This window comes from Rhinoderma darwinii, chromosome 8 (assembly GCF_050947455.1).
Source record: "Rhinoderma darwinii isolate aRhiDar2 chromosome 8, aRhiDar2.hap1, whole genome shotgun sequence".
NCBI classification, from domain to species: domain Eukaryota; kingdom Metazoa; phylum Chordata; class Amphibia; order Anura; family Rhinodermatidae; genus Rhinoderma; species Rhinoderma darwinii.
Window position 1 is genome coordinate 1,291,306 of NC_134694.1, and position 25,354 is coordinate 1,316,659.

The following is a 25,354-nucleotide window of genomic DNA, read 5'->3' on the forward strand; positions in this document are numbered from 1 at the left end:
GCGGCAATGTAAGAAATAACGAGCTGCTGAGGTGGAGGTTTTATATAACACGTTCTGTCACAACAAAATTATAATTTCCGAACGTTTTTTTCTTAGTAATATCTGGAAAAGCTGGGTGTCACCTATAACATGTCTCCCAAGATGGCTTCCACCGGAGTTGTCACCCAGCTTTCCTAGCGTACAGAATGGCAAATGTGAATAATAATGGTAACGGGTGGTACCACTGACATTTTCCTCTAAGACCAAATAAAATGCCCAATTATGCCTCGTTCAGATTGTCGTAATGCGGACGCATTTTAGCGTCTATATTATGGTCGCAAGTCCCGACCGAACTAACAGCATCAGAGGGATGTATGCTGGGCCAGGACTTGCGTCCATTATATGCGCGCTAATATGTGACGGCGATCTGAATGAGGCTCCACGGTTGCGGTAAAACGAGTTACTGAGACCTATTTGGAAAAAGTCGTAGGCGACGATCGCAATGATTCTATGTTGGAGTGAAATGACTGCGACCGTCGCACTTCTAAACGCTGCCGCGCATCCCTAGCCTTAACGTTCATCTGAGTCGCCATCTTGTTTGTTATTCCTTCATTTCTTAGTGATATCTGTTTGCGGATAAACCGGGCGATAACTACAATGGACACGGTGACTGCGCCAGCGAGTGTCATCCAGCTATCCCAGGCTCCTGAATGGCAGGTTCTAGTTATGCAGCTGTACAACCGGCCGGTAAGTTTCCGCGGGTGACCAGGCAGATTTGACATTCAGATGTATGAGAAAGCTGGGTGACCAACCCTGTGACGGCTGTAATGGCAGCCATATTGGTCGCTGACCAAATCGCTCTCCAGCACCCACGCGTGACCCTCCTCTATGACCTAAAAAGACATATAGACGGAGGTTGTCCTAATGGGTCACACCATAAGGCCTCATTCAGACGGCCATAATGTGGCCACATCTTAGCGTCTGTATTACGGCCGCAAGAACCGTACCCCACGGTTTAAGTAAACCAAAGTTGGATCAGTGTAGGATTCGTTAATGAATTAAGAGTGGTACACTTGAACCGCTGTGAGTCCCATCTTGTGGCCTTCGGCTTCGTTCTCACCTGCGTCAGGGCTCCGTTCATGGCTTTCCGTCTGAGCTTTTCATCAGGGAAACCCATGAACGGAATCCAAACGGAAACCATAGGGTTCCGTCGTTTTGACAGAATCAATATCGTCGTCGACTGCGCTCTTCATTCTGTCCAAACGACGGAACCCTTGCACAACGGTGACAAACGGAAACCATTTGCACTGGAAACCTATGATTTCTGTTTGTTTCAGTTTGGATTACGTTGATGGGTTCCCCGGACGGAAAGCTCCAACGAAACCCATGAACGGAGCCCCGACGCAGATGTGAACGAAGCCCAATTAGGATGCTAAAATGTAGCCGCGCTAGGGTCGTCTGTAGTCAAATGCTTAGGGGATATGTAGGATTTGCCATAAGTGTTTAATCTGTGGAGGTCCAGCCCGGACCCATGTTCCCCTTGGAACGTATCATGGAAGAGAGTTTGCTGCACAAATGCGAAAAATGTTCGTAAGTAAGTTGCGCCTGGCGTGAGTAGTGTTGCGCCCAGGCGTTATATTTTTTTGTGTATATACTCCAGAAAAATGGCGTAAATACATGGATAAAACGACTCCACAGTGTTAGGGCATGTGCGCACATAAAATAAAAAACGTATCAAAATACGGAGCTGTTTTCCAGTTAAAACAGCTCCTGATTTTCAGACATTTTTTAATCAAATTCACGATTTTCGCAGCGTTTTTAACGCCCGTTTTTGGAGCTGTTTTTCTATAGAGTCTATGAAAAACCGCTCCAAAAACGTCTGAAGAAGTGACATGCACTTCTTTTTCGCGGCCGTTTTTTTACGCTGCTGTTTTGAAAAACGGCCACGTAAAAAACTCCCCGTCGGAACAGAACGCCGTTTTCACATAGAAATCAATAGGCAGATGTTTGGAGGCGTTCTGCTTCCGATACCGCCGAAAACACTCCGTGTGAACATATCCTTAGGGTGCAGTCGCGGGACGGCTTTCTGCTACACCAGTACATGTGAACGCACGGTTTTTCCATGAAATAATTGATGCGATGTGACTGTGACTTCATTGCAATGTAGGTATCATCCCAATAAACCAGGCGGCAGCGACGTTGACTGTGACATAGATCGCTGTATCGCCCTTTCTGCATCACAGGTAATGAAAGTCAATGTGGTCGCAAGTGGCCGCGACGCCACAGTCGCAAAAAATCCAAACCCGCTGGACTTCTGGTGGTGGTGCAACAATTCGCTTACATTACTGCGACGTAAGCAGCGCAACCTTCGTCGCCGTGTGGCCCTGGCCTTATGTGCGACACATATATGCGGCCCTCGTACGACAGGCCGGACCTGTGATGGCGCTTCCTTCCGGGTCAATCTTATGTAAGACATTTAGTAAAGGCGCCGACGTTATACAACAATGACACGTTTTCTTACGTGACCCCCTGATTTTATGTGTCCAGGTCTATAAAATTATCTCCTGTGCGCGCTGGAAATTAGGACCAGGGAAGGGATCGCCAAATCCAGGCTGCGTGTACGTGTGCCGGGGGTGCAGGAGAGCGGCTCCCCGGCCGGACCCCCTCCCACCACTTGACATGCTACGGGGCATCTGCAATATACAATGAATAGTTTCAGTTCTGGGCACGGCGCCACTTCAGCCAGTGTGATGCCAAGTGACTCATCCTTCAAGCAGGACCCCGGCATTCACCGTTTCGAGCGCCAGATAGAATTTTTCGTTTGTATTTCATCCAATCAGATGGAATCTGCGCTGAAGTCAGCAGTTGTGATGTCTCCAGACTTTATCAAAATGCTAAAAGTGAACGTGTCTTTTGCAGAGGTGAATGCAAGTGCGACGTCTGGGACAGGTACAGTTATGAAGGGCACGAAAATGAAAACATTGTACCGAAACACCAGCTGTGAAGGTCTGCGGAGCAGATCAGGTGTTCCTGTAAGGACCTGCCACATGGAGACTTGGGGGTGATGATGTTTTTTATTTGCCACGGTTGTGAAGCTCGCACTCGGTCGCCCTCACTCTGCCGTGCATCGGGTGGCCTACGCCCTGTACGCTTATGATGGGCTGGGATTGTTGTCACCCTCACCTTGTACGCTTGCTATAGATTTGCACTTACATCTAAGATCCCCATGGACTTGCAGTGGGTGACCCTCAACCTACATATATCCCATAGGCTTGCATTGCGGGAGCCTATATACAGCCAGAAGACTCGCACACAGTCACCCTCTTGCAGTATACTATCTATAGACTTGCATTAAGGCCGGGTTCACATGTAGCGTAAACACTGCAGATTTTCCGCATCGGATTTCATTGCAGAAAATCCGCAGCGTTTTACAGTAGCAGCAAAGTGGGTGAGATTTAAAGAAATCTCATCCACACGCTGCAGAAAAAAATCCACTGACATTTTTTTTCATAAATTGACCTGCGGTGCGTTTTTTAAATCCGTAGCGTGTCAATTTATGCTGCAGAATCGCTGCTCTTCTGTCGCGGGATTTCCCCATCAAATTTGCTTTAAGGGCCGAGGGCGAAAAAAGCTGCAAAAAAACGTAGAAAAATACATGCAGGCAGTTCAAAATCAAAATTCCTGAAGGAATTGTGAGACAGATTTTTTTTCTGCATGCAAAAAAAAATCAGTGTGAACAGGGCCTACTGTGTATGTTCCCTATTATTATTATTATTATTATTATTATTATTAATAATAATGAATGTGTTTATTTATTTCAAAGTGTCAGTAATTCCAGGGCGTTGGTTTATGTACATAACATGAGACAATAAAGACAACAGGTACAATAAACATCAGCTTAGGCTGCGCTCACATCTAAATTCTGGGTCACGTTGTTCTGCAGCGTCATAGGAGGAGGACAATGAGAATACCGTTAGTGCCCGATCTGTCACATGACAAACCAACGTCGCCCAACGGAACCCATTGACTTTAATGGGTTCCGTCGGGTTTCCATCATTTTGACGGAAAAAATATCACACCGCTATTTTATCGAGCAAAAACAATGTAATCTGCGACGGAAGCTCCAAATGGAGCCGCTGACGGAGATGTGAAATAATAAACTAGTACAGAACGAGAGAAGACCCTGCTCACAAGAGCTTACAATCTAAGGGGAGGGAGACACGTGCACTCAGTTGCTCTCGTACGCACGCGTCCCATCAGCTCACATTGGGTATTCTCATTATTTATTATGGAATCTTTTCTTCTTTTTCTCTCCGGGGCCTGCATTGAAAAGTTCGACAAACTTCTTACGTGTCTTAGTGACATGTCAGAAGTTTTGATTGGTGGGGGTCCGAGCACTGAGCGCTCACTCGTGTGAGCGCTCGCTCAGCCGCTTCGTTTTCCATTCAGCTTTTTCCGGGAATCAATGTATCGGAGTGCGGGCTCAATAGAAAGTCTATGACATGTCAGAAGTTTGTTGAAGGTTTAGTTACCCTTGAACATGTCTTTTCTCTGTCCAAATCACTTGTAAAGTTCTGCTATAAAACCTTTGCAGTTTTGTTTATGGCCCTTGGTAAAATACGCCCCGGATATCGGACATGTAGTAATTCAGGCCACTGCACTTTGCACCTGTAAGATAATGTAACTGAACAGCGCCCCTATTGGTCAGTGTCTACAGTCACAGAAATGTGCTTGTCTTTTCACGATAACTAACCACCAGGGGGCACTGTTCTTTTGATTTTGATAGAGACGTCTGGCATTACTTTTGTGCAGTGTATGTTAGCGAATTGCATTGCATAAACCGATGCGTTTTGATTACAATGTAAAATGCAAATAAAAACTTCTGCAAATAACGTAAGGAAAGAAAAGTTGTCACTTCCCTTCCCCATTTTTCTTATATATCATACATTGGGGACGACGAGACACAATATCAGTGACTGAAGATAAATAATATAAATTGGTAGAATATATAAAGTGCACAGGCCCCGTGCACACGACTGTAAGGGTATGTTCACACGGCCTATTTACGGACGTAAATCGGGCGTTTTTGCCCCGAATTACGCCCGAAAATAGCGCCTCAATAGCGCTGACAAACATCTGCCCATTGAAAGCAATGGGCAGACGTTTGTCTGTTCACACGAGGCGTATATTTACGCGCCGCTGTCAAATGACGGCGCGTAAATAGACGCCCGCGTAGAAGAAGTGACCTGTCACTTCTTTGGCCGTAATTGGAGCCGCTATTCATTGACTCCAATGAATAGCAGCGCTAATTACGGCCGTAATTGACGCGGCGTTCAAGCGCCTGCACATGCCGGTACGGCTGAAATTACGGGGATGTTTTCAGGCTGAAACATCCCCGTAATTTCAGCCGTTACGGACCCCCGCCGTGTGAACATACCCTAAGGTTCATCTGTAATTCGTGATCCATAATTACGGATAAAATTGCGGACCCATTCACTTCTATTGGCCACGGACACCTTTCCGTATATTTACGGATGTGTGTCCGGGCCGTAGAAATGATCCGCAAAATATAGAAAATGACCTATTCTTGTCGGCAATTGCGGACGGCTATGGATGTGTATCCGTATTTGCGGACAGTATAATCTGTTAGGGTATGTTCACACGGCGGGGGTCCGTAACGGCTGAAATTACGGGGATGTTTCAGCCTGAAAACATCCCCGTAATTTCAGCCGTACCGGCATGTGCAGGCGCTTGAACGCCGCGTCAATTACGGCCGTAATTAGCGCTGCTATTCATTGGAGTCAATGAATAGCGGCTCCAATTACGGCCAAAGAAGTGACAGGTCACTTCTTCTACGCGGGCGTCTATTTACGCGCCGTCATTTGACAGCGGCGCGTAAATATACGCCTCGTGTGAACAGACAAACGTCTGCCCATTGCTTTCAATGGGCAGATGTTTGTCAGCGCTATTGAGGCGCTATTTTCAGACGTAATGCGGGGCAAAAACGCCCGAATTACGTCCGTAAATAGGCCGTGTGAACATACCCTTACTGTCGTGTGAATGAGGCTATATGGATATTGCGGCTTTTATTTTGCAAAAGAGCCTCTAAAAAAAAAGAAAGGTGGAATCTGATTGGTTGCTATGGGCAACTTATTTTTTGTCTTGCACTAATTTTGATACATTTTCCCCATTGAACAATAATTAAATAGCAATTTCTCTATATTACATTGTATATGGGGGGTATTCTTCTACTAAATCAAGCATGAACAGTGGTTGTATCTCTGTGCCAGGTAAGAGGAGGTGCAGCAGCTGAGGCTCAGCGTGGATGATGGAGGGGGAAGCACTGCCCCCCACCCTCCCTGGGCTGCACCTGCTCCCCCTTCCCTGTATTGCTGCATTTTGTGTCGGAGGACAAATAATCCTCAGCCGGAGCGTCCCTTTAAGGAGCAGCTGCTGTCTGGTCCGGAGCATCGTGCAGCTAGCCGGGGGAGCAGGACACCCGGGGACCTGGCGAGGAGGAGCGCCGGACTGCAGCTACCAGGGCCGGGTGTAATGACATTATATACATCCTGAGCCGCCCGAGGAGGGGGATGATGAGCAGATACTGGGGAGGGGGCTGCAACCATGGACGCGCTGCTCATCTGAGGACTCTGTGAGGGGTGAGCAAATAAAGGGGTGAGCTAAGGGTGTCCGGGATGTCCAGGAAGAGCAGAGCAAATAGGGGTGTGTGGGAGAATACAGGGTACATAAGGTGAGAAGAGGAAATAGGGGGTGCTCTGGTTGTGCAGGAGAAAAGAGGGGAACTGCGGGGTGCAGAAGAAGTAGAGGTGCAGGGAAATAAAGCCACACGGAGTCTCTATTGGGTGAGCAGGGAACACAGGGGTCCTTGATCTGCATATAACTTGGGGGAGCAGAAATATTAGCAGGTATTGTAAGACACAGGGTTAGGGGGTGTCCTGAGTGAGAAGCAGGATTAAGGGGTGTCCTGGGTGAGAAGCAGGATTAGGGGGTGTCCCTAGTGAGAAGTGGGATTAGGGGGTGTCCTGAGTGAGAAGCAGGATTAGGGGGTGTCCTGAGTGAGAAGCAGGATTAGGGGGTGTCCTGAGTGAGAAGCGGGATTAGGGGGTGTCCTGAGTGAGAAGCGGGATTAGGGGGTGTCCTGAGTGAGAAGCGGCATTAGGGGGTGTCCTGAGTGAGAAGCAGGATTACGGGGTGTCCTGAGTGAGAAGCAGGATTACGGGGTGTCCTGAGTGAGAAGTGGGTTTAGGGGGTGTCCTGAGTGAGAAGCGGGATTAGGGGGTGTCCTGAGTGAGAAGCGGGATTAGCGGGTGTCCTGAGTGAGAAGCGGGATTAGAGGGTGTCCTGAGTGAGAAGTGGGATTAGAGGGTGTCCTGAGTGAGAAGCGGCATTAGGGGGTGTCCTGAGTGAGAAGCGGGATTATGGGGTGTCCTGAGTGAGAAGCGGGATTAGGGGGTGTCCTGAGTGAGAAAGCGGGATTAGCGGGTGTCCTGAGTGAGAAGCAGGATTAGGGGGTGTCCTGAGTGAGAAGCGGGATTAGGGGGTGTCCTGAGTGAGAAGCGGGATTAGGGGGTGTCCTGAGTGAGAAGCGCGATTAGGGGGTGTCCTAAGTGAGAAACAGGATTAGGCGGTGTCCTGAGTGAGAAGAGAGTTTAGGGATTATCCTCGGTGATCAGAAATAAATACAAGAAAAGGGGTTAATAAAACAAACCCATCGAGGACTGACCAGGGGGATATGAGCCTTCTAGCTGCGCAGGATGGTTAATGGGGACCCCAGAATGAATCTATTTGTCATAGATGCATTCAGTCTGTAGGTTGTACCTGTGTCTGGTGTGAGATCTACAGCGACTCTGAGAGATGTTCATGGTAGAGGATCAGGGTGACTTGGGTACCAATTCTGGTGTACTGTCTGAGTAGGAGAGGAAGGGGTGATGTGGGAGAGCATTGGGGTACGCTGGGGAAATCAAGGGGCCATAATTGGCATATAGCTGAGCTGAGGGTGGTTACTGTGGCTGAGTGGTGCACCCTTATTCATTACAGTGAGGCGCAGGGAGCCGGCAGTCAGCACCAGAGAGAGGAGCAGACCCCTAGGGTGATCTGGAGATAGAGCGACCCGGGCAAAAGAGACAGAAAATGACTTCTTGTGGCAGCATTGAAAAGAACAATAATTCCTTGGTGAGAACTGACGGAGCCCCACATAGCTGGAGATAAACAATCCCTCTTGGCACTGAGAGGAGCTGCCCCCTTTGTGTGCTCTGCATCCTGCCAGCCTCCTAGGTGACTATTAGAACAACATTGTCTCCTGGACAAGTCAGGGGTGAACAACTTGAGGTCTCCTGCATGACTGGGGTCTACAAAGAGGACGTATAGACCCCAAGTGGAACCAAAGCCGATGGGTCACATAAATGGTCAGTGAAAGACGTCCTTCTCTAGGTGAGACTGAACAAGTAGAGAAGCGACTCAAAGCAAAGACTGGAGATTCACTAAAGCTGACATTGACTCTGGGACCCTGGATGGATGGCATAACGATTTCTCAATGATCATCAACTTTAGGGCACCTACACCCAACCTTCCTATCGCTTCACTGCCTCCCATGATTTAGGAGGATGAGAAAGCTAAGACGGTTCGTCCACATGGTCCTCTTCTGCCCACTTTCCAAAGGACTCCAGGTAAATACCCAACGTATAACTCTTATCACCTGTAACATTGTACTAGTGACCGCGTGTGACTTCTGTGTCCTTGGAGAATGGTGTGTGATGACTTTATATTGGTCTTTATTTATCAGCAGGGAATTCTTGTCCAGTAAGATGATACAAAGTAACTGCGGTCACATCCTGTATATATATTTCCACACACTGTATCTGATAACCCTTACTAGGAGACTCTCATACTGATCCTGATTTGTTGATCGCTCTATGCTGGTGGCATGAATTCTATATTTACGATGCAGGTTTGTTTAGTTTTCGGTCCATTTTTCCAGTTAATAGGGATTTGTTCCTCTTGAGTCTACGCAGCAGCCATCTGCCTTGTCCTTAAGAGGTTAAAAGAAGGAAACTGAACTGTAGTTACATTCAATATCCTCTTCATTAATAATGAAAGAGCAAAGTTGAAGAGATCACAGGCAGATATTAATGCACTTTCCGCTCATGGTCCCTGGAGATTGGAGAAGAGTTGAAGACCTTTGTTAGTTAAGATCATTGACTGTTTATTTTTGCTTTGCGTCTTTGTTGTACTCGCCTCCAATCCTAGATTCTTTTTTATTATACAACCGTGTTATTGGAAGCCCTTATAGTGGTTTGATTATAAGACGGGTTTAACAATATGTTAATCTGGATTTTATTCCATGTCCCAGTACATCAGGTAGCAATGTGGATGACAGCCGCTACTATTGATGGTAACCCCTGTATCTCGTTGGTTTATTTGTCAAAAATAAATATGTTTGACAACCATAAATGCAATCACTGTGGTCCCATCTTCCCCATGGGTATTGTAAACCTGTGCATGGCTCTGCTTCTCCGTAAGCACCTCAATGTTAGAAAACAAGAGAGGGAGGGAAGCCGTCTGAGGGTCACGTCAGCCTTCTCCTTACAAAGGATGGGAGTGGACAAGCGTCAAACCTCCTTGTCCTGGAAGAAGAATCAACCATAAGGAGGGGGTGCATTTAGAGTTTCTATATGGGGCTTACTCTCCTCTACGGTCGACCCTTCTTGGATGCAACAGTTCATGTCGCTTCGCTTTGAATGTTCGTGAGCTTTGTAATAAAGACATGGTGGAAAAACATCCAGGGCCATTACTACAGGTAGAATGATCAGCTGGTAGGGGTACAACAGGAAACCCCAGTGGTCACCTAAATATGAATCCGATTGGATGTTTAGCTTCATGTAGAAATGGTGTCATAACGGCTCTTGGCATTGCCTACCTGTATAGAGAATCTATTAACTCTTTGTGTACTGCATGGTCATACTGTACATAGGGGGTCAGGTGATTGGTGCGCCTAAAAGTCTGCTGCTGACATGTACGTTTTATGGTTATTTTATATTGTAGTCTATGCAATTTTTTGTTGATGGCCACTTGTCCATTCCGGCTGTACATTGAACCTGCAGACAGGCCCTCCGGAGCAAAACCTCAAAGACCTATATACCTTCATATAACGTTATATTATAATCTATTAGTTTATTCAGCTCTGACCATCTTTTTGTGTTTCAGTGATATTTGGGCCTTTGCATCTCAATAAGGTGCTCTAGAGAATGACTTTACAATATTATTATGTGGGGGTACCCTAACTCATGTGAAAAAGTAACACGTGTCCAAATCTCCTTCTCAGCCAATGACTATTTTCCTGCCCGGTTTGTCTGGAGGTGCCCGTAGAGATAAGATTGTTGCACAATCCGGCAATCTATCTAATGCCTTAAATTGTGGCGGCTAAAAATCCACCCCACACATCTGAACCGGGTTGTTTCTGCGGCATGTACGTGGTTTACAAACTCCATTCAGATGTATGGAATAGTCGCAGAAATTTCTTTCACCCGTGTGAACATAACCTTACAGTATTTCTTTCAAATTATTTCAGGGGTTGTCCCAGAATCAAAAATATTTTTTCTTTTTAAATATAATTTTCAGATCACTGGGGATCGTGAGAATGGGGGTCCCGAACCCCCAGATCCTCCTCACTACTCCATTAAATGGAGTGGCGGTCAAGCATGCGCGCTGCCGCTCTATTCAACGTGTAAGGGAATGACGGAAACACCAGTGCTCGGCTATTTCCGTAATTCTCATAGACATTGAATGGAGTGGCAGACGCATGCTCAGTCGCCCCTCCATTCAGGCTCCTACTCACTGTGCAGGGTGCAGTGAGATGGATATGGGTGTTTAGGACCCGGGTGGGGCACCCAGCGATCACAAAATGATCCCCTATCCTGTGGACAGTTGATAAGCTTTGATTCTGGGACAATCGCTTTAACAGGGATTTCCAAACCTTTAGTATGAAGGTTTAGAATTGAGTGATATATTTTTTTGTTATATGTATTACATTTTTGAGTGTGTCTGGGCCGTAGAAATCATCCGCCAAATATAGAACCTGACCTATTCTTGTCCGCAACTGCAGCACGGACCCGCACATAGAAGTCTATGGGCGCTTCCGCGACTGCAGATGGCTACGGATGTGCATCCGTATTTGCTGATCCATATTTACGTAGAGTAAAAATCCTTACGGTCATGTGCATGAGACCTTTAATGCAGACTGATTTTAATAAGCGGAAATCATTAGCATATAGAGCTAATTTGTTCCCGGGAATTTATCGGACTACTCTTGTAGGGTCACAAAGAATCCAGCCTCTTCCATCATGGAGCAAAATTTACCACAATCGCCCAGGTGGTTTTGTTTTACTTTCCTTATGACCAAGTAGCTGTTTCTGAGAAAAGTTGAATTAGATGGACACGTGTCTATTTTCCTCCTATGTAACTGAGTGTGAATGAATGATACGGTAGAGTTATTATTATACGCCCGTCTGCAGCCACCAACACACTACGGGACAATCATTGTAGGACTGGAGCGATCGTTTGCTCCATTAAAGCGCGAATGATATGGGTTGGATTTTGCTGCTCTTGCAGGGAGATCTTCACTGTAAATGTCTGCAATGGTCTTGGGTTGCGATATTCTGCAGATGGTGGCAGCCGGCCGCTGTACAAGGCACCATGCAATGTATTTATGTGTCCTCTCCTCTTTACAAAATGTATGAAGCCTGCTTTTGTCTAAAAAAAAAAAGGTCAAACAACGGCTGGATTTTCTGCCGTGTGGTTGTGCCAGAAGCAAACGGACCTACCATGCATCAAGTTTCCAATCTCCTTGTCATCTTCTGTAAGGGTATCCACCAACAGCGGGGTCAGGCGACACATAAAACAAGTCACTCAGCAGCTCCACGGTGTCGTGATCAGGAGCCGCTGTCGCTCGTCTTGGGTTTCCTTTCACCTCTTTTGTCTCTGTGAAATTTGATTATCTTAAAAGTGACCCCTTATAAACGTGCGGTTCACCTGCCGGGCTGGTGTCTGGATGCAGCGGTCCTCGTTTTATAGTCTTCTCAATCAATGCACTGCTTGTCTATGGGAATAAACGCCTATCACTCTATGGATTGTTCCCGGAGGGTGAAATACAGGATAAGGCCCCATGCACACCACCATAGTTTTCATGCGTAATTACGGATCAGGTAATCAGATAAAAATCTGTAGTAACCGTCTCAGCCAGGAGGGGTCACTCAGTGGTTCCAGTCTGCTGATCGACAGTTCAGGGATAAGTTTTATAAAATATGCCACCAGATACCAGTTCTCTCCTGTGCCAATTCTGGGTCAGATTTTTAAATCACAATTATTGTTTCTACCCCTTTTATATTGAATAATTCTCATTAGAAATAATTGTTACTGTTCTTTTTGGAAAATCATCTTACAGCGCAACTTAAAGGGCTATTCCTCTTTAGACAATTCCTACTTGTTAGAAGGGTCCCTCGGCAATAAGCTGATCACAAAGTGTCCGCCTGTTGGGACCCCCAACGATCAGCTATAATTTGTGGACAAACATCACAGTAAGGCCTCATGCACACGAACGCAAAAACGCCCGTAATTACAGGCCGTAATTACGGGCCCATAGACTTCTATTGGCCACGGGTAGCTCCCCGTATGCTTACGGGAAGGTGCCCGTGCCGTTGAAAAATATAGAACAAGTCCTATTTCAGGCCGTAATATAACAGCACGGGCCGGTTCATAGAAGTCTATGGGGCTCCCGCAATTACGGGAGCGTTGCTAGGCGATGTCAGAGGATAGTCACTGTCCAGGGTGCTGAAAGAGTTAAACGATCGGCAGTAGCTCTTTGAGCACCCGGGACAGTAACTTTCATACTTACCCAGAACTACCTGCTTCTTCCTCCAGTCCGGCCTCCTGGGATGATGTTACAGCCCATGTGACCGCTGCAGCCAATCACAGACTGCAGCGGTCACATAGACTGACGCGTCATCCTGGGAGGTCGGGCTGGATGTCGAAAGAGGGACGCGTCACCAAGACAACGGCCGGGTAAGTATGAATTTCTTTTACTTTTACTGTGGAAAGGGCTGTCCCTTCTCTCTATCCTGCACTGATAGAGAGAAGGGGCTGCCGATTAGTGCAGTGCAATTTTGCAGCGAAAACGTGCCCGTAAATATGAGTGGAATACTGGTGACACCAGATCCGTACTTACGGGCACGGGTCCGTAAATACTGGTGCAATACGGGTCGAATACGTGTGACCAAGGACCCGTATTTACGCCGGAGGAAAAAAATAAGTTCGTGTGCATGAGGCCTAAGTGTTTAGTTTTCCTGCAGCGCCACCACAGGGGAAAGTATGCATTACACAGTGCCCAGTCTTCTCAATGGGATGTCTGCGTAATGCAGGACAAGACAGGTCCTCCAGAGAGAGAGACGCTGTATGTAGCTGCTCTCCACTCTGGCCAAGAGATGAGGATCCAGAACAAATGACCCCCCCCCCCCCTCCTATTAACCCAGAGTACCCTGATAGGGTGCATGAGAATGGGTTTTCTAAAAGGAACATCCCTTTTAAGCACTAGTAGGCTGGGTTCACACAGGGCGGATACGCTGAGTAAAAATACACAACATAACCATAATTCCGGACAAAAAAACGCAACAAATTGTGGTTGAGATTTTCAGGTGGTATCTCCGCTGTGGAAACGGTGCTCGAAAAAAAAAGTTAATACTTACTGCCCGGTTGTCGTCATAGCGGGCTGCCCGAGCAGTCACATGGGATGAATTGTCATCCCAGGAGGCCGGGCTGGACGGAGGGTTGAGGAACGTGTCTCTATGACAACACCCAGGGGGTAAATATTAATTTTTTTATTAATTTTGAACAAAATAAAGGTGTTTTTTTTCTGATTCGCGGTTTTTTTTTCCGGTGGAAAACTAGCTTTTCCACTACATAAATTGCAACATTTGCTATTGGTTGCGGGTTCTAACTCCCGTTGAATTCAATGGGGAAAACCTGCAACAGAAGAGCAGCGATTCCGCAGCATAAGTTGACATGCTGCGGATTAGAAACGCGCGCCGCAGGTGAATTTATGTATGGTGTCTCTGCAGATTTTTTTCTGCAGTGCGTGGATGACATTTTATCAAATCTCATCCACTCTGCTTTTACTGTAACGCGCTGCAGATTTTCCGCAATGAAATCCGTTATTTACGCTGCGTGTATCCTTACCCGTATACTTGATAGGCATCCTCACAGCGAGGGTCTGCTTACATTATGGGGGATTTCTCTGCTTTCTAACATTAAACATAGAGCGAAGGTGCTAAATAAATGGTGCACCCATCATTAACCTGCTCCCATCCAGCGGCCCAGGCTCTCCAGGGTGCACGGAGCTGCCGGGGCTGATGGAGAGTCATTCATTCTGCAGAAGTTTATTCGTTGCATTTCAGCTTCGGGCCTCAGGATCATCAGTCAGGAGCAATTCCTAGAGGATTAGGCAAATGAAAAGCTTGCTAATAAAAATGATGTCTGAGTGCCATATAGTGTATATTGATTTGCACAACAGTGACACAGAGTGGATTGCTTTGCAAAACTCTGACAATGCACGTAAGACAGAAGAGACACCCCAGAGTCAGGCCGCCGGCGCAGACAATTAACGGTAGCGAGGGCAACAATTGATGGCGTGAGGTATAAAGCTCCAAGTCTTTCTTCTCCTTATCTAGACATCTTTTCTCAGATCCCAAAAATATACACCCTCTGTTTACATGAGCAGCTTCTTATCCGATCACAGGCGGGATATAGATCATATAGGACCCATCCGTCAACCGCAGCTCGGATAATGCACCTTCAGCCATTTTCTGGATCTTCGTAATGATTTATGGGGCACTTTGTTGCCAGTGAATTAGCAGACTGGATATTGCATCAGTGTGGCGGTTATCGAGAAGACTGCGTTATATTATTTTTTTGATGAATTGCGCAGGGTGCAAAATCAGAGGTTGGGAATACAGCGATTAGTATAAAGTGTTGTACAAAATCCCATATAAGTACTGAAAATGTTACGAGGCGTGCAACATTCCTCCTGCTTTCCTGTTAGCTCTCAGGCTACATGACCCGACATATCTAGATACTTGTGTAAGGCTACGTGCACAAGACCATTTGTGTTTTGCGGCCGTAAAAAGCGGATCCATTGTCCATTTTTGCGGTCAGCGTTTACTCCGCATCCGTTCCGTATGTCCGCACGCACGCACCGTCCGTATTGTATCTGTATGTCATCCATATACACGGATCCGGAAAAAAAACCCACAGGGCTCGAAATTATGTTAATAGCTTGTCCCAACCCTCTGAGAAGGTCACATGATCTCTCTGGCGCCGTTTTCTCTTGCATTTTTGCAGTTTCCAGCAGGCTCTTCTGTGTGGTGTAGGCCTCAGAACTTTGCTGAATGTTGAATTCCCTGTTGCCTAGCAACTCATCCGTAAAAACACGGACATCACACGGATGGCATCCGTGTACCATCCGTGATTTTTACGTCGCCATAGACTCGAATGGGCGAGAACGAGCAGCAAACACGGACAGGAATGGGACCTGCTATGAGTTTTGTGGTCCAACAACCCCCATACGGATCCGTAAAAAACACAGTAGAGTGCATAGGGCCATAGAAATGAATGGGTCAGGGTACTATACGTTAAAAAAAACAAACGGATAGCACCTGGAATAATTTAAGCTCTAAACCTAGAAAAAAATTTTTTGTGTGCAATCTTAATAATTTTTACAGTGTCAAGGAATAATCTCTGCAGGCAAATGAACTGTAATAACTTTTTGAATGGACTATACATAGGAATGACTCGTCCACCTATTGTCAGACTCCGATCAATGTTATAATATAACATAGATCCATGTGCAAGATGGATCTTTACAGAATGGTGAGTAGTGAGTGTGGAAACCCAGCCTTATCCAGGCAAAAGAGACCTCCATCATTACCCTGAGCGCTCAACATGGTGAACTTCAATTAGATATAAACGTGCCTAGACGGCAACCGTGTCATATGGGCAGAGAGGTGGAAATGAGTTCCTCGTCCGTGCTAAAGCACTTAATTAATGTGACAGAGATATGACACGGAGGAAGGGTCATGGGAGTGCGATGTGTCACTCTGAATGGCGATATATTTCGTCCATGTATCTGCAATATTTCAGGGTTTATGGATATTTAAAGTCTTCATGATCCAGCTACGAGTGACTGATCATGGTGTCAATTTAAAAAAAATACTATCTCTTTAGCTGAGGGTCAATGGCTGAATAACTACAACATGTTTCCTTTTCTGATTGATTCCAAGGACAGAAGATTAAAGTGGTTGTCTAGTAAAGAAAACCCATTTTAGAGGGGGGTCCTCTGTTCAGGATCCTTCTCTTAGCCAGAGTAGGGAGCGGTTACATAGAACATCTCTGGAGGACCGGTCCTGACCTGTATTACACAGACAACACATTGATATTAATAGGCACTGTGTAATACTCTATCTCCCCTGTGGTGGTGCTGCAGGGAAATTATGCACTTACTGCCAGGTTTACCCACAGATCACAGCTGATCGCTGGGGTGCCAGCAGGTGGACACTTTGTGATCAACTTATTTTCAAGAAACCCTTCTAGCAAGTAGGGATTGTCCAAAGCGGAGAACCCCTTTAACCCAGACAGTTGGCCATGTCTCTCTGTCCATATGGAATCTTTCTGGGACGTGGTCCTTTTGTGAAGCAGAATCATGTAGATCTACTCACTGTGGAGATGTAATTAGTGTGTCTTTGATCGTGTGCGTTCCAACATGATGGGGATATTTTGTCTTTGTGGTAGAATACATTAATGGAGAAGAGCTCCCTTTGCCGTCTCTGCATTTCCAAGCAAACTTCATCCAGTGGCTGGATATGCAGAGCAACATCTGATTCCGTACATCCACGCTAATGTCTCATGCACACGACCGTTGTGCCACTCGGCCGTTTTTGATGGCACCCAAGTGGCAACCGATAGTCTTCACGAACCCATTCACTTTAGCGGGTGAATCTGGTCCGTGAAAAATGATCTTATATCTTTCCTCGGATCACTGACGGGACTCGGCCAGCGCACACGGTCGTGTCCATGAGGTGTAAGCCCCTAAAAAATAATACTATATTCTGAATGGCATCGCTGCATCCACAGATTATGTCCCTGTAGTATAATGAAATAAGGTGGGATGCTATTTCATCTTTATCTTATAGTATAAAGAAAGGAGGGATGCTATTGCATCTAAGTTAATGATTGGTTGCTCATAAGAAGGGGCCGGTACTAGTCACGGATGTCATCCTGACGTTCGGAACCCTGATTGGACGCCGGATCTGATGATGCGATTGGAGGGGCGGGCCTTAAGACTTTATATACACCTACTGAATTTGTGACACTAGATCAGATTAATATTTGGCACTCTGTTTCAATAGCCTGATCTCTGTACTTGCGCCTGTTAGGGCTCATTCAGACGAGCGTGTATCTCGTCCGTGTGACGGCTGTTAAAACAACGGCCGTCACACAGACTCGTGTATTTCAATGGGGTCGTTCACACGACCGTTGTTTCAACGGAGTGTGTGAAGGGTCTGAAAAAAAATAGGACATGTCCTATTTTACTGCGAGTCACGCATCCCTCCATAGACTAGTCTATGAGGGATCCGTGATACCGCGTCCCGCATGGGTGCACTTCGGACGTGAGAAACTGCCGTTTTTCACATCCGAGGTTGGCTACGTTCCTGTGAACGTTCCTATTGGCTACAGGCCCCATTTTTTATGAACTTATAATTAAATACATTTTAATCGTTATTTCAGGCAGTGAAAACACACACACACACACACACGTTCTTTGGACTTGACAGTGAATTATTCATAATCGTGTAGGTTGCACTATACACTATATCTGATGTTTATTAGATGTATTGTTGAGAGGGGGATGTACCGGCGTAACACTTTATTAGGTCTTTTGATTGGCTAGGTCATAAAAAATTGGTTGGCGAAAGAGTAGGCTGCAGTCTCCCCACCTGGTCACCTAGGACTACCAGAGAGAGGAAGATGGCGATGGGACCCTGGGTGGATCATAGATTATTAAGGTTCGTGCTGTTTTCGAATTAGAGTAAAAATGGAGCAGTCGTGTTTAATTCAGGCACTCGGCCAAGTGGGAAACCCAAAATGCACAGGTAATGAATGCTGTGTTATAGCGCTGGTCTTATCTGTCCATTTCCAGCACTATATAGGTGCACACTCCTGAGCTTTGGCGATGTGTTTCCAGTGCCGATAGTCTTTTTGTTGGAAACAAGTGTACTGTAAAAAACATTTAGTTATCACCCATTGTAGACAATGACATCTATGCAAAGTATCTGGGCAAGCGGCCAAATCCTGAGAGATTTAACAGATGGACAGGCTATAGACCACCCCAACATCACTGTCTCTCCGGTAACAGATTTCTCTTCATTACCACAATAGCAGACCATAAGTCTTCTAAACCGCAGCTTAAAAGCCTCCCTGGTAGCTGATAAAGAGAGCCGGGCGAGCTGTATGATTCGTTTGTACCAGGGATTGAAGATTTCACACAAAAAACATAAATGGCGCAGAATTACAGTGCACAAAAAAACTAAATAAAAGGACCAGTAGACTGTGGTAAAGAGGGACACGAAGAAATCAAAGCATTTCAGGAACGCAGTGACTTACCAGGCTGCCATCTTAATGGAAATACCCAGAAGCCCGTTCCCTTTCTTGTGATTTTTTTTATGTTGAAAGAGTATAATCTAATTGCAGCACCATGTTCATCCTCTTAAGTCCGGTAATTGGTTGATTTTTCATTTTAAAACTCCAATATAACTGTACAACGAGGTTTATTAACAGAAAAATCTAGGAAGAGTCTGAAGCTGAGCGTTCATTGTTCACATCTGCATCGGTGCCTCCATCGCAGATCCCGTAAGATTTGATGGCGCTCTGTACCGTCAAGACTACAGACACCACTGTAAGTCAATGGGGTCTGTCTGGCGCTGGTGGTATCAGTCGTACGATGGGTCTGGCAGAGCAGTCTGGATTGGAAGCCACAAAGCACATGTGAACATAGCATAAGGGCTTATTCACGGGACAGGTTTAATCGGCCATGTGACAGCCTGCCTCGATTCTGGGGTATGTGGACTCACTAGGCCACCCCCGCCGTAGCGGCGTGGCAGCTGACCAAACAACAGTCAATTGAAAGTCTAAGCAAAAGAGTACCTGTATGAGAGTCCAGACAGACATGTGATGTAGCAGATGTTTTGGCGCAGATGATTTATGGTACAGGTGATGCTTAGCGTGGCAGATGACACAAACACGACTCCAACACTAGACGTCAGCTCAGGAACAAACATAGTTACTGGATACAGGATCCGTAGAGCAGGTTACGGGAACACTAGAACAGGATACATCTAAGGCTTCATTCACATCTGCGTTTGGGTCCTGTTTTGACGTTCCGTCTGAGGTTTCCGTCAGAACGGGACCCTGAGCAGATACAAACTGACACCGACGGAAACCAGGGGTTTCCGTTTCCATCACTATTGATTTCAATGGTGACGGATCCTGTGCCCGTGGTTTCCGTTTGTGTCTGTTGTGCACCGAACCCGTCGTTTTTCCAGAATCAATAGCGTAGTTGACTGCGGAATGTCAGAACGGGACCCCCAACGCAGATGTGAACGAAGCCTTAGGGACCATTTTCTTAGCTAACATGAAAAGACAACAACAATGCTCAGTCAAGGAGGAAGAGGGCAGAGCCCCTTGTATATTACAGGGTGTGTGGGGATTGGGTAGGGAACATTTTACAGGTGCGCGCGCTGGCCATTTAAGGCCAGGGACAAGCGCGCGCACCTTAGAAACAACTGCAGAGTAGTGCGGCTGAGTGTGCTGGCATCTCCGGGAAAGGAGACGCCAGCAGGAGAACAAAGGTCTGTGGTCGCGGCCGCCGGAAGTTGAGAGAAGTTGGCAGTCCGTGGCCGTTACCCAGCTGTTAAAAAATAAATAGAACATATCCTATTTTTTGCCCGTTTTCCCGAGTTTCCCCAATAGATTCAAGTCTATGAGGGATCCGTGTAAACGGGTCCGACACGGGTGCAAATCGGCCATGAAAACCGTCCTTTTTTTTACGGCTGATTTGACATCCGTTCGTGTGAATACAGCCTTATAGATATTCTCCAGTTCAGTCACCTTCATAAGATTGAGTTGGTTTGCACAATAGGGTAGATTTACTAAGACTGGCATTTAATACGCCAGTCTTTGTATGAAGCACGCAAACGTACGATGCGGGAAATTAATTAATGGGCGAATGCGCATGAAAGGAGAATCTATGCCAGCTATGAGCTGGTGTAGATTTCCGCTATAATTTTTGCCTGTTTCTGGCGTAAATTATAGTAAATGTGTCAGGGGGTGGCCCCTCTACCTTATTCTAAACCCCTCCCACTTTTAAAAATGTGTCGTGGCTGGCGCAACACAGTAAAAAGTAGCAAATACGGTATGCGCTATCATTTGCGACTTTTTGAAGCCAGAAAACGTACGTAAAGCCCTTCATAAATTCCCCCCATAATTAGAGCTTAATGTGGCTTCACTGCCTGGTTATGGTCAAATTGCCGTTATCCACATTTTGGCTGAAATGTCCAATAGGTGGGAAGTCTGAAATCAACATGAGGGTTGTCCTGCAGAGTGGCACGGTCACCTACGGTCACAGGATCTGCAGCAATGCTGCGGGTCTTTGCTACAGGTGGCTGAAGTCTCCATGTAGCAAAATCGACATAACGTCGCGAGTACATTTTGCAAACCCTTTCCTTTACTTATCTTGTATTGATTTTGGGGTGGCAGACTGCCCAAAACTGTGGCACACCACCAGACGTGGAATTGTATCATGCCACGGGCTCTTTGTGATACTAAAGATGGTGTCTGCAGTCTCCGGCGGCCACAATGTAGTAAATTTCTGCTAAACATCAACCCCCGGTGAACTTTGTGCTCCAGCGCTGACGGATAAATGAAGGGACATTGGCACCTTTTAGTTCAGTTGGTTGGGGGGGGGGGGGGGCAGGGCTTTCGCTGCGAGTCATTGGCTGGCTGCAGCGATAGATCTTCCAGAGTAACACAACTCCCACTGCACAAGTCGATATTCCTCCCCTTACCACCATTAGGGTCGACAAGTAGCATAAATACTGCGTATTTTCAACAACATATTTCATTGCAGAAAATCCAGAGATGACTTTTCATCCCATGTGACTGCTGCAGCCAATCACAGGCTGCAGCGGTCACATGTAATGAAAAGTCATCCCAGGAGGCCGGGCTGCCGGACATACACTACCGTTCAAAAGTTTAGGGTCACTTAGAAATGTCCTTATTTTTGCAAGAAAAGCCCAGTTTTTTTCAATGAAGATAACATTAAATGAATCAGAAATCCACTCTATACATTGTTAATGTGCGAAATGACTATTCTAGCTGCAAACGTCTGGTTTTTAATGCAATATCTACATAGGTCTATAGAGTCCCATTTCCAGCAACCATCACTCCAGTGTTCTAATGGTACATTGTGTTTGCTAACTGTGTTAGAAGGCAAATGGATGATTAGAAAACACTTGAAAACCCTTGTGCAATTATGTTAGCACCGCTGTAAACAGTTTTGCTGTTTAGAGGAGCTATAAAACTGACCTTCCTTTGAGCTAGTTGAGAATCTGGAGCATTACATTTGTGGGTTCGATTAAACTCTGAAAATGGCTAGAAAAAGAGAGCTTTCATGTGAAACTCGACAGTCTATTCTTGTTCTTCGAAATGAAGGCTATTCCATGCGAGAAATTGCCAAGAAACTGAAGATTTCCTACAACGGTGTGTACTACTCCCTTCAGAGGACAGCACAAACAGGCTCTAACCAGAGTAGAAAGAGAAGTGGGAGGCCCCGCTGCACAACTGAGCAACAAGACAAGTACATTAGAGTCTCTAGTGTGAGAAATAGACGCCTCACAGGTCCTCAACTGGCAGCTTCATTAAATAGTACCCGCAAAACGCCAGTGTCAACGGTGAAGAGGCGACTCCGGGATGCCAGCCTTCAGGGCAGAGTGGCAAAGAGAAAAAGCCATATCTTAGACTGGCTAATAAAAGGAAAAGATTAATATGGGCAAAAGCACAGACATTGGACAGAGGAAGATTGGAAAAAAGTGTTATGGACAGACGAATCGAAGTTTGAGGTGTTTGGATCACACAGAAGAACATTTGTGAGACGCAGAACAACTGAAAAGATGCTGGAAGAGCACCTGACGCCATCTGTCAAGCATGGTGGAGGTCATGTGATGGTCTGGGGTAAAGTGGGAGATTTGTACAAGGTAAAAGGGATTTTGAATAAGGAAGGCTATCACTCCGCAACGCCATGCCATACCCTGTGGACAGCGCTTGATTGGGGCCAATTTCATCCTACAACCGGACAATGACCCAAAGCACCTCCAAATGATGGAAGAACTATTTAGGGAAGAAGCCGGCAGCCGGTATTCTATCTGTAATGGAGTGGCCAGCGCAGTCACCAGATCTCAACCCCATAGAGCTGTTGTGGGAGGAGCTTGACCGTATGGTACGCAAGAAGTGCCCATCAAGCCAATCCAACTTGTGGGAGGGGCTTCTGGAAGCATGGGGGGGGGGGAAATGTCTCCCGATGACCTCAGCAAATTAACAGCTCGAATGCCAAAGGTCTGCAATGCTGGAATTGCTGCAAATGGAGCGACGAAAGCAAAGTCTGAAGGAGAAAATTATTATTTCTAACCTTGTCAATGTCTGGACTGTATTTTCTAGTCATTTTGCAACTCATTTGATAAATATAAGTGTGAGTTTTCATGGAAAACGCAAAATTGTCTGGGTGACCCCAAACTTTTGAACGGTAGTGTAAGGGGGACGCGTCGCCATGACTACAGGTAAGTATATTCTTTTTATTTTTTACCTGCTGTTTTCCGCAGTGGACATTCCGCCTAAAAAACTGCACCACAATTTGGTGCAGTTTTTCGATAGGAATTCCCTGCTGGGACCAGGGCGGGTATGCTGTGCACTTTTACAGTGTGAACATACACCCTGTGTAGTCATTCTAATCTTGGCGATTCCCTGAGATCGCTTCCCTGGAACCTGCATTGAGAAACACTTCATTAAACAAATGGCTCAGTAATATCTTCTTTTTCTGAGAGGATGTTAAGTTTGGATATATTTAGGAAAGGATAAAGAAAATGCCTCTTACTGATGTTGAGAGACACAGGAGATATAAAGCTGCATTATTTTCATAAATGTGTCTTTCTACTGAAAAGTTCTCCTGGCACATGCACAGTGTAAGACGTTTCAATCAGTTTACTAGAATAGCCCCCGATGCATTGAGTTCATTACTTCCGAGCCAACATTTCGCCTGTGTGCGCGCTCATTGTCTCTTCTCTCTTCTATACATGAAAGGGTCCCAGGCATATTTACACACTAATAATGTTTTAATGGGGCTTCATTTCTCTCCAGTCGCCTCCTTGTCTCAAGAAGGTTGATCAGCAAACCCCCCGACAGGTGCTCACCTGTCAAGTCTACCTGGATGATTTGTTGTGGGACCTGGTGATGTCGCTCCGACACTCCACTGCGATAACAGGCAGGTATTGCAAGGTCGTCACATCCCTGAGCTGATAAAACGAGCCTCATTGTGCGCTAAATGCTAAACACTGAATTTAACTTTCGCTCCTACTGTGAATTGCCAATTCTCTCTCCTGACTCCCACGCTGCCTCTAGGCATGACTGGGCCACAGGATTTTCATGTGATGGCAACTGAGAAAGGCTGGGATGTTGTGAATGAGGTTTTTTTTGTAATGCAAAGTAAATCTGTAGACAATAAATGACTGTACAGAGGGCAGCGCAGGTCCTTGTCGGAGACATTCTGTGGAGCTGAATTCTGGCCTGAGTGGCAAATAAATTTAGACAAATTTATTATTGATTTGCGTAAAAAAAAACATGTTTGTACCTCACTAGACGTTTTAAGTTGCGTCAACTAAATCATACAGCGTGTGCCACTTTGATAAATGTGTTGCGTTTTCTTACTGTCTGGTCTAAGTTTACACTGTCTAGATCTTAAACCGCATTAGGCCTCGTTCAAATCTGGGTTGGAGGCTTCGTTAGGGGCCTCCGTCGAGATTACCGGAAATAATAGCAGAGCATGAGCATGATGCGCTATTGTTTTCGGTTAAACCACAGACTCCATGACGGAACCTATTAAAGTCAATGGGTTCCGTTGGCCGCCGGTGGTATCCGTGGTGCAACGGAACCGTCGCATCCGGTTTTCACTTGTTGTGCTCCTCCCGCAGAGCAGAACAAAGGAAAGACCCGACGCAGGTGTGAACATAGTCTTAGTTAAAAATATATTTAAAACCTGTATAGAGCTAATCATTTCCACTGCTGAGAGTTTGCTTCACTGTATGCCATACAAGCAAAATCTATATGCAGTTGTGGAAATCTACTGCAAAGTAAAAATGCTTTCAAAAATAGAAGTGTTAATCATTTATTTTTTTATCAATTTACAAAATACAAAGTGAATGAAGAGAAGAGATATCTAAATCAAATCAATATTTGGTGTGACCACCCTTTTGCCTTCAAATCAGCATCAATTCTTTTAGGTACACTTGCACAAAGTCATGGATTTTGTAGGATTATAGTCAGGTGTATGATTAACCAATTCTACCAAACTGGTGATGATAATAATCATCATTATTGTGTTTCAACCTACATATAGTCATAAACTGTAACAGAAACTGCTGTGTAGGAGGCTTAAAACTGCATGGGGAACAGCCAAACTCTGCTACAAAGTTGAGGTTGTGGAAGACCGTTTCACGTCCAAGGTCCACCATGGCAAGCAACAAGACACAAGGTAGTTATACTGTATCAGCAAGGTCTCTCCCAGGCAAAGATTTCAAAGCAGACAGGAGTATCAAGATGTGCTGTTCAAGCTCTTTTGAAGAAGCACAAAGAAACCGGCAACGTTGAGGACCGTAGAAGCAGTGGTCGACAGAGGAAACTTAGTGCCATCAGCTCAGGACTCGCAGAAACCAGTAGGACCCATGTACACCCATCTACTGTTTGGAGAAGTCTGACCAGAAGGGGTCTACATGGAAGAATTGCGGCCAGAAAGCCATACCTTCCATGTGGAAACAAGACCAAGCAACGCAACTATCGACGAAAACATAGGAACTGAGGTGCAGAAATATGGCAGCAGGTGCTCTGGGCTGAGAAGTCACAATGTGAAATATTTGGCTGCAACAGAAGGAAGTTTGTTCTCTGAAGGGCTGGAGAGCTGTACAAAAATGAGTGTCTGCAGGCAGCAGTG

General features: G+C 45.9%; 1 protein-coding gene across 2 annotated transcripts in view; it reads left to right on the forward strand.

Annotated features, from left to right (window-relative positions):
* The first annotated feature begins 605 nt into the window (after window positions 1–605).
* Window positions 606–25,354, forward strand: part of DIPK1B (divergent protein kinase domain 1B) — a 110,890-nt gene continuing 86,141 nt past the window's right edge. The window contains exons 1-2 of one of the 2 annotated variants that reach the window (XM_075834604.1): window positions 6,392–6,638; window positions 8,038–8,666. In XM_075834604.1, the coding sequence (XP_075690719.1) occupies window positions 8,604–8,666 (63 nt within the window). In that variant the 5' untranslated portion in view covers window positions 6,392–6,638; window positions 8,038–8,603. Of the gene's footprint in view, window positions 727–6,391; window positions 6,639–8,037; window positions 8,667–25,354 lie in introns of those variants that run through there. The other variant, XM_075834603.1, reaches the window with a different exon arrangement.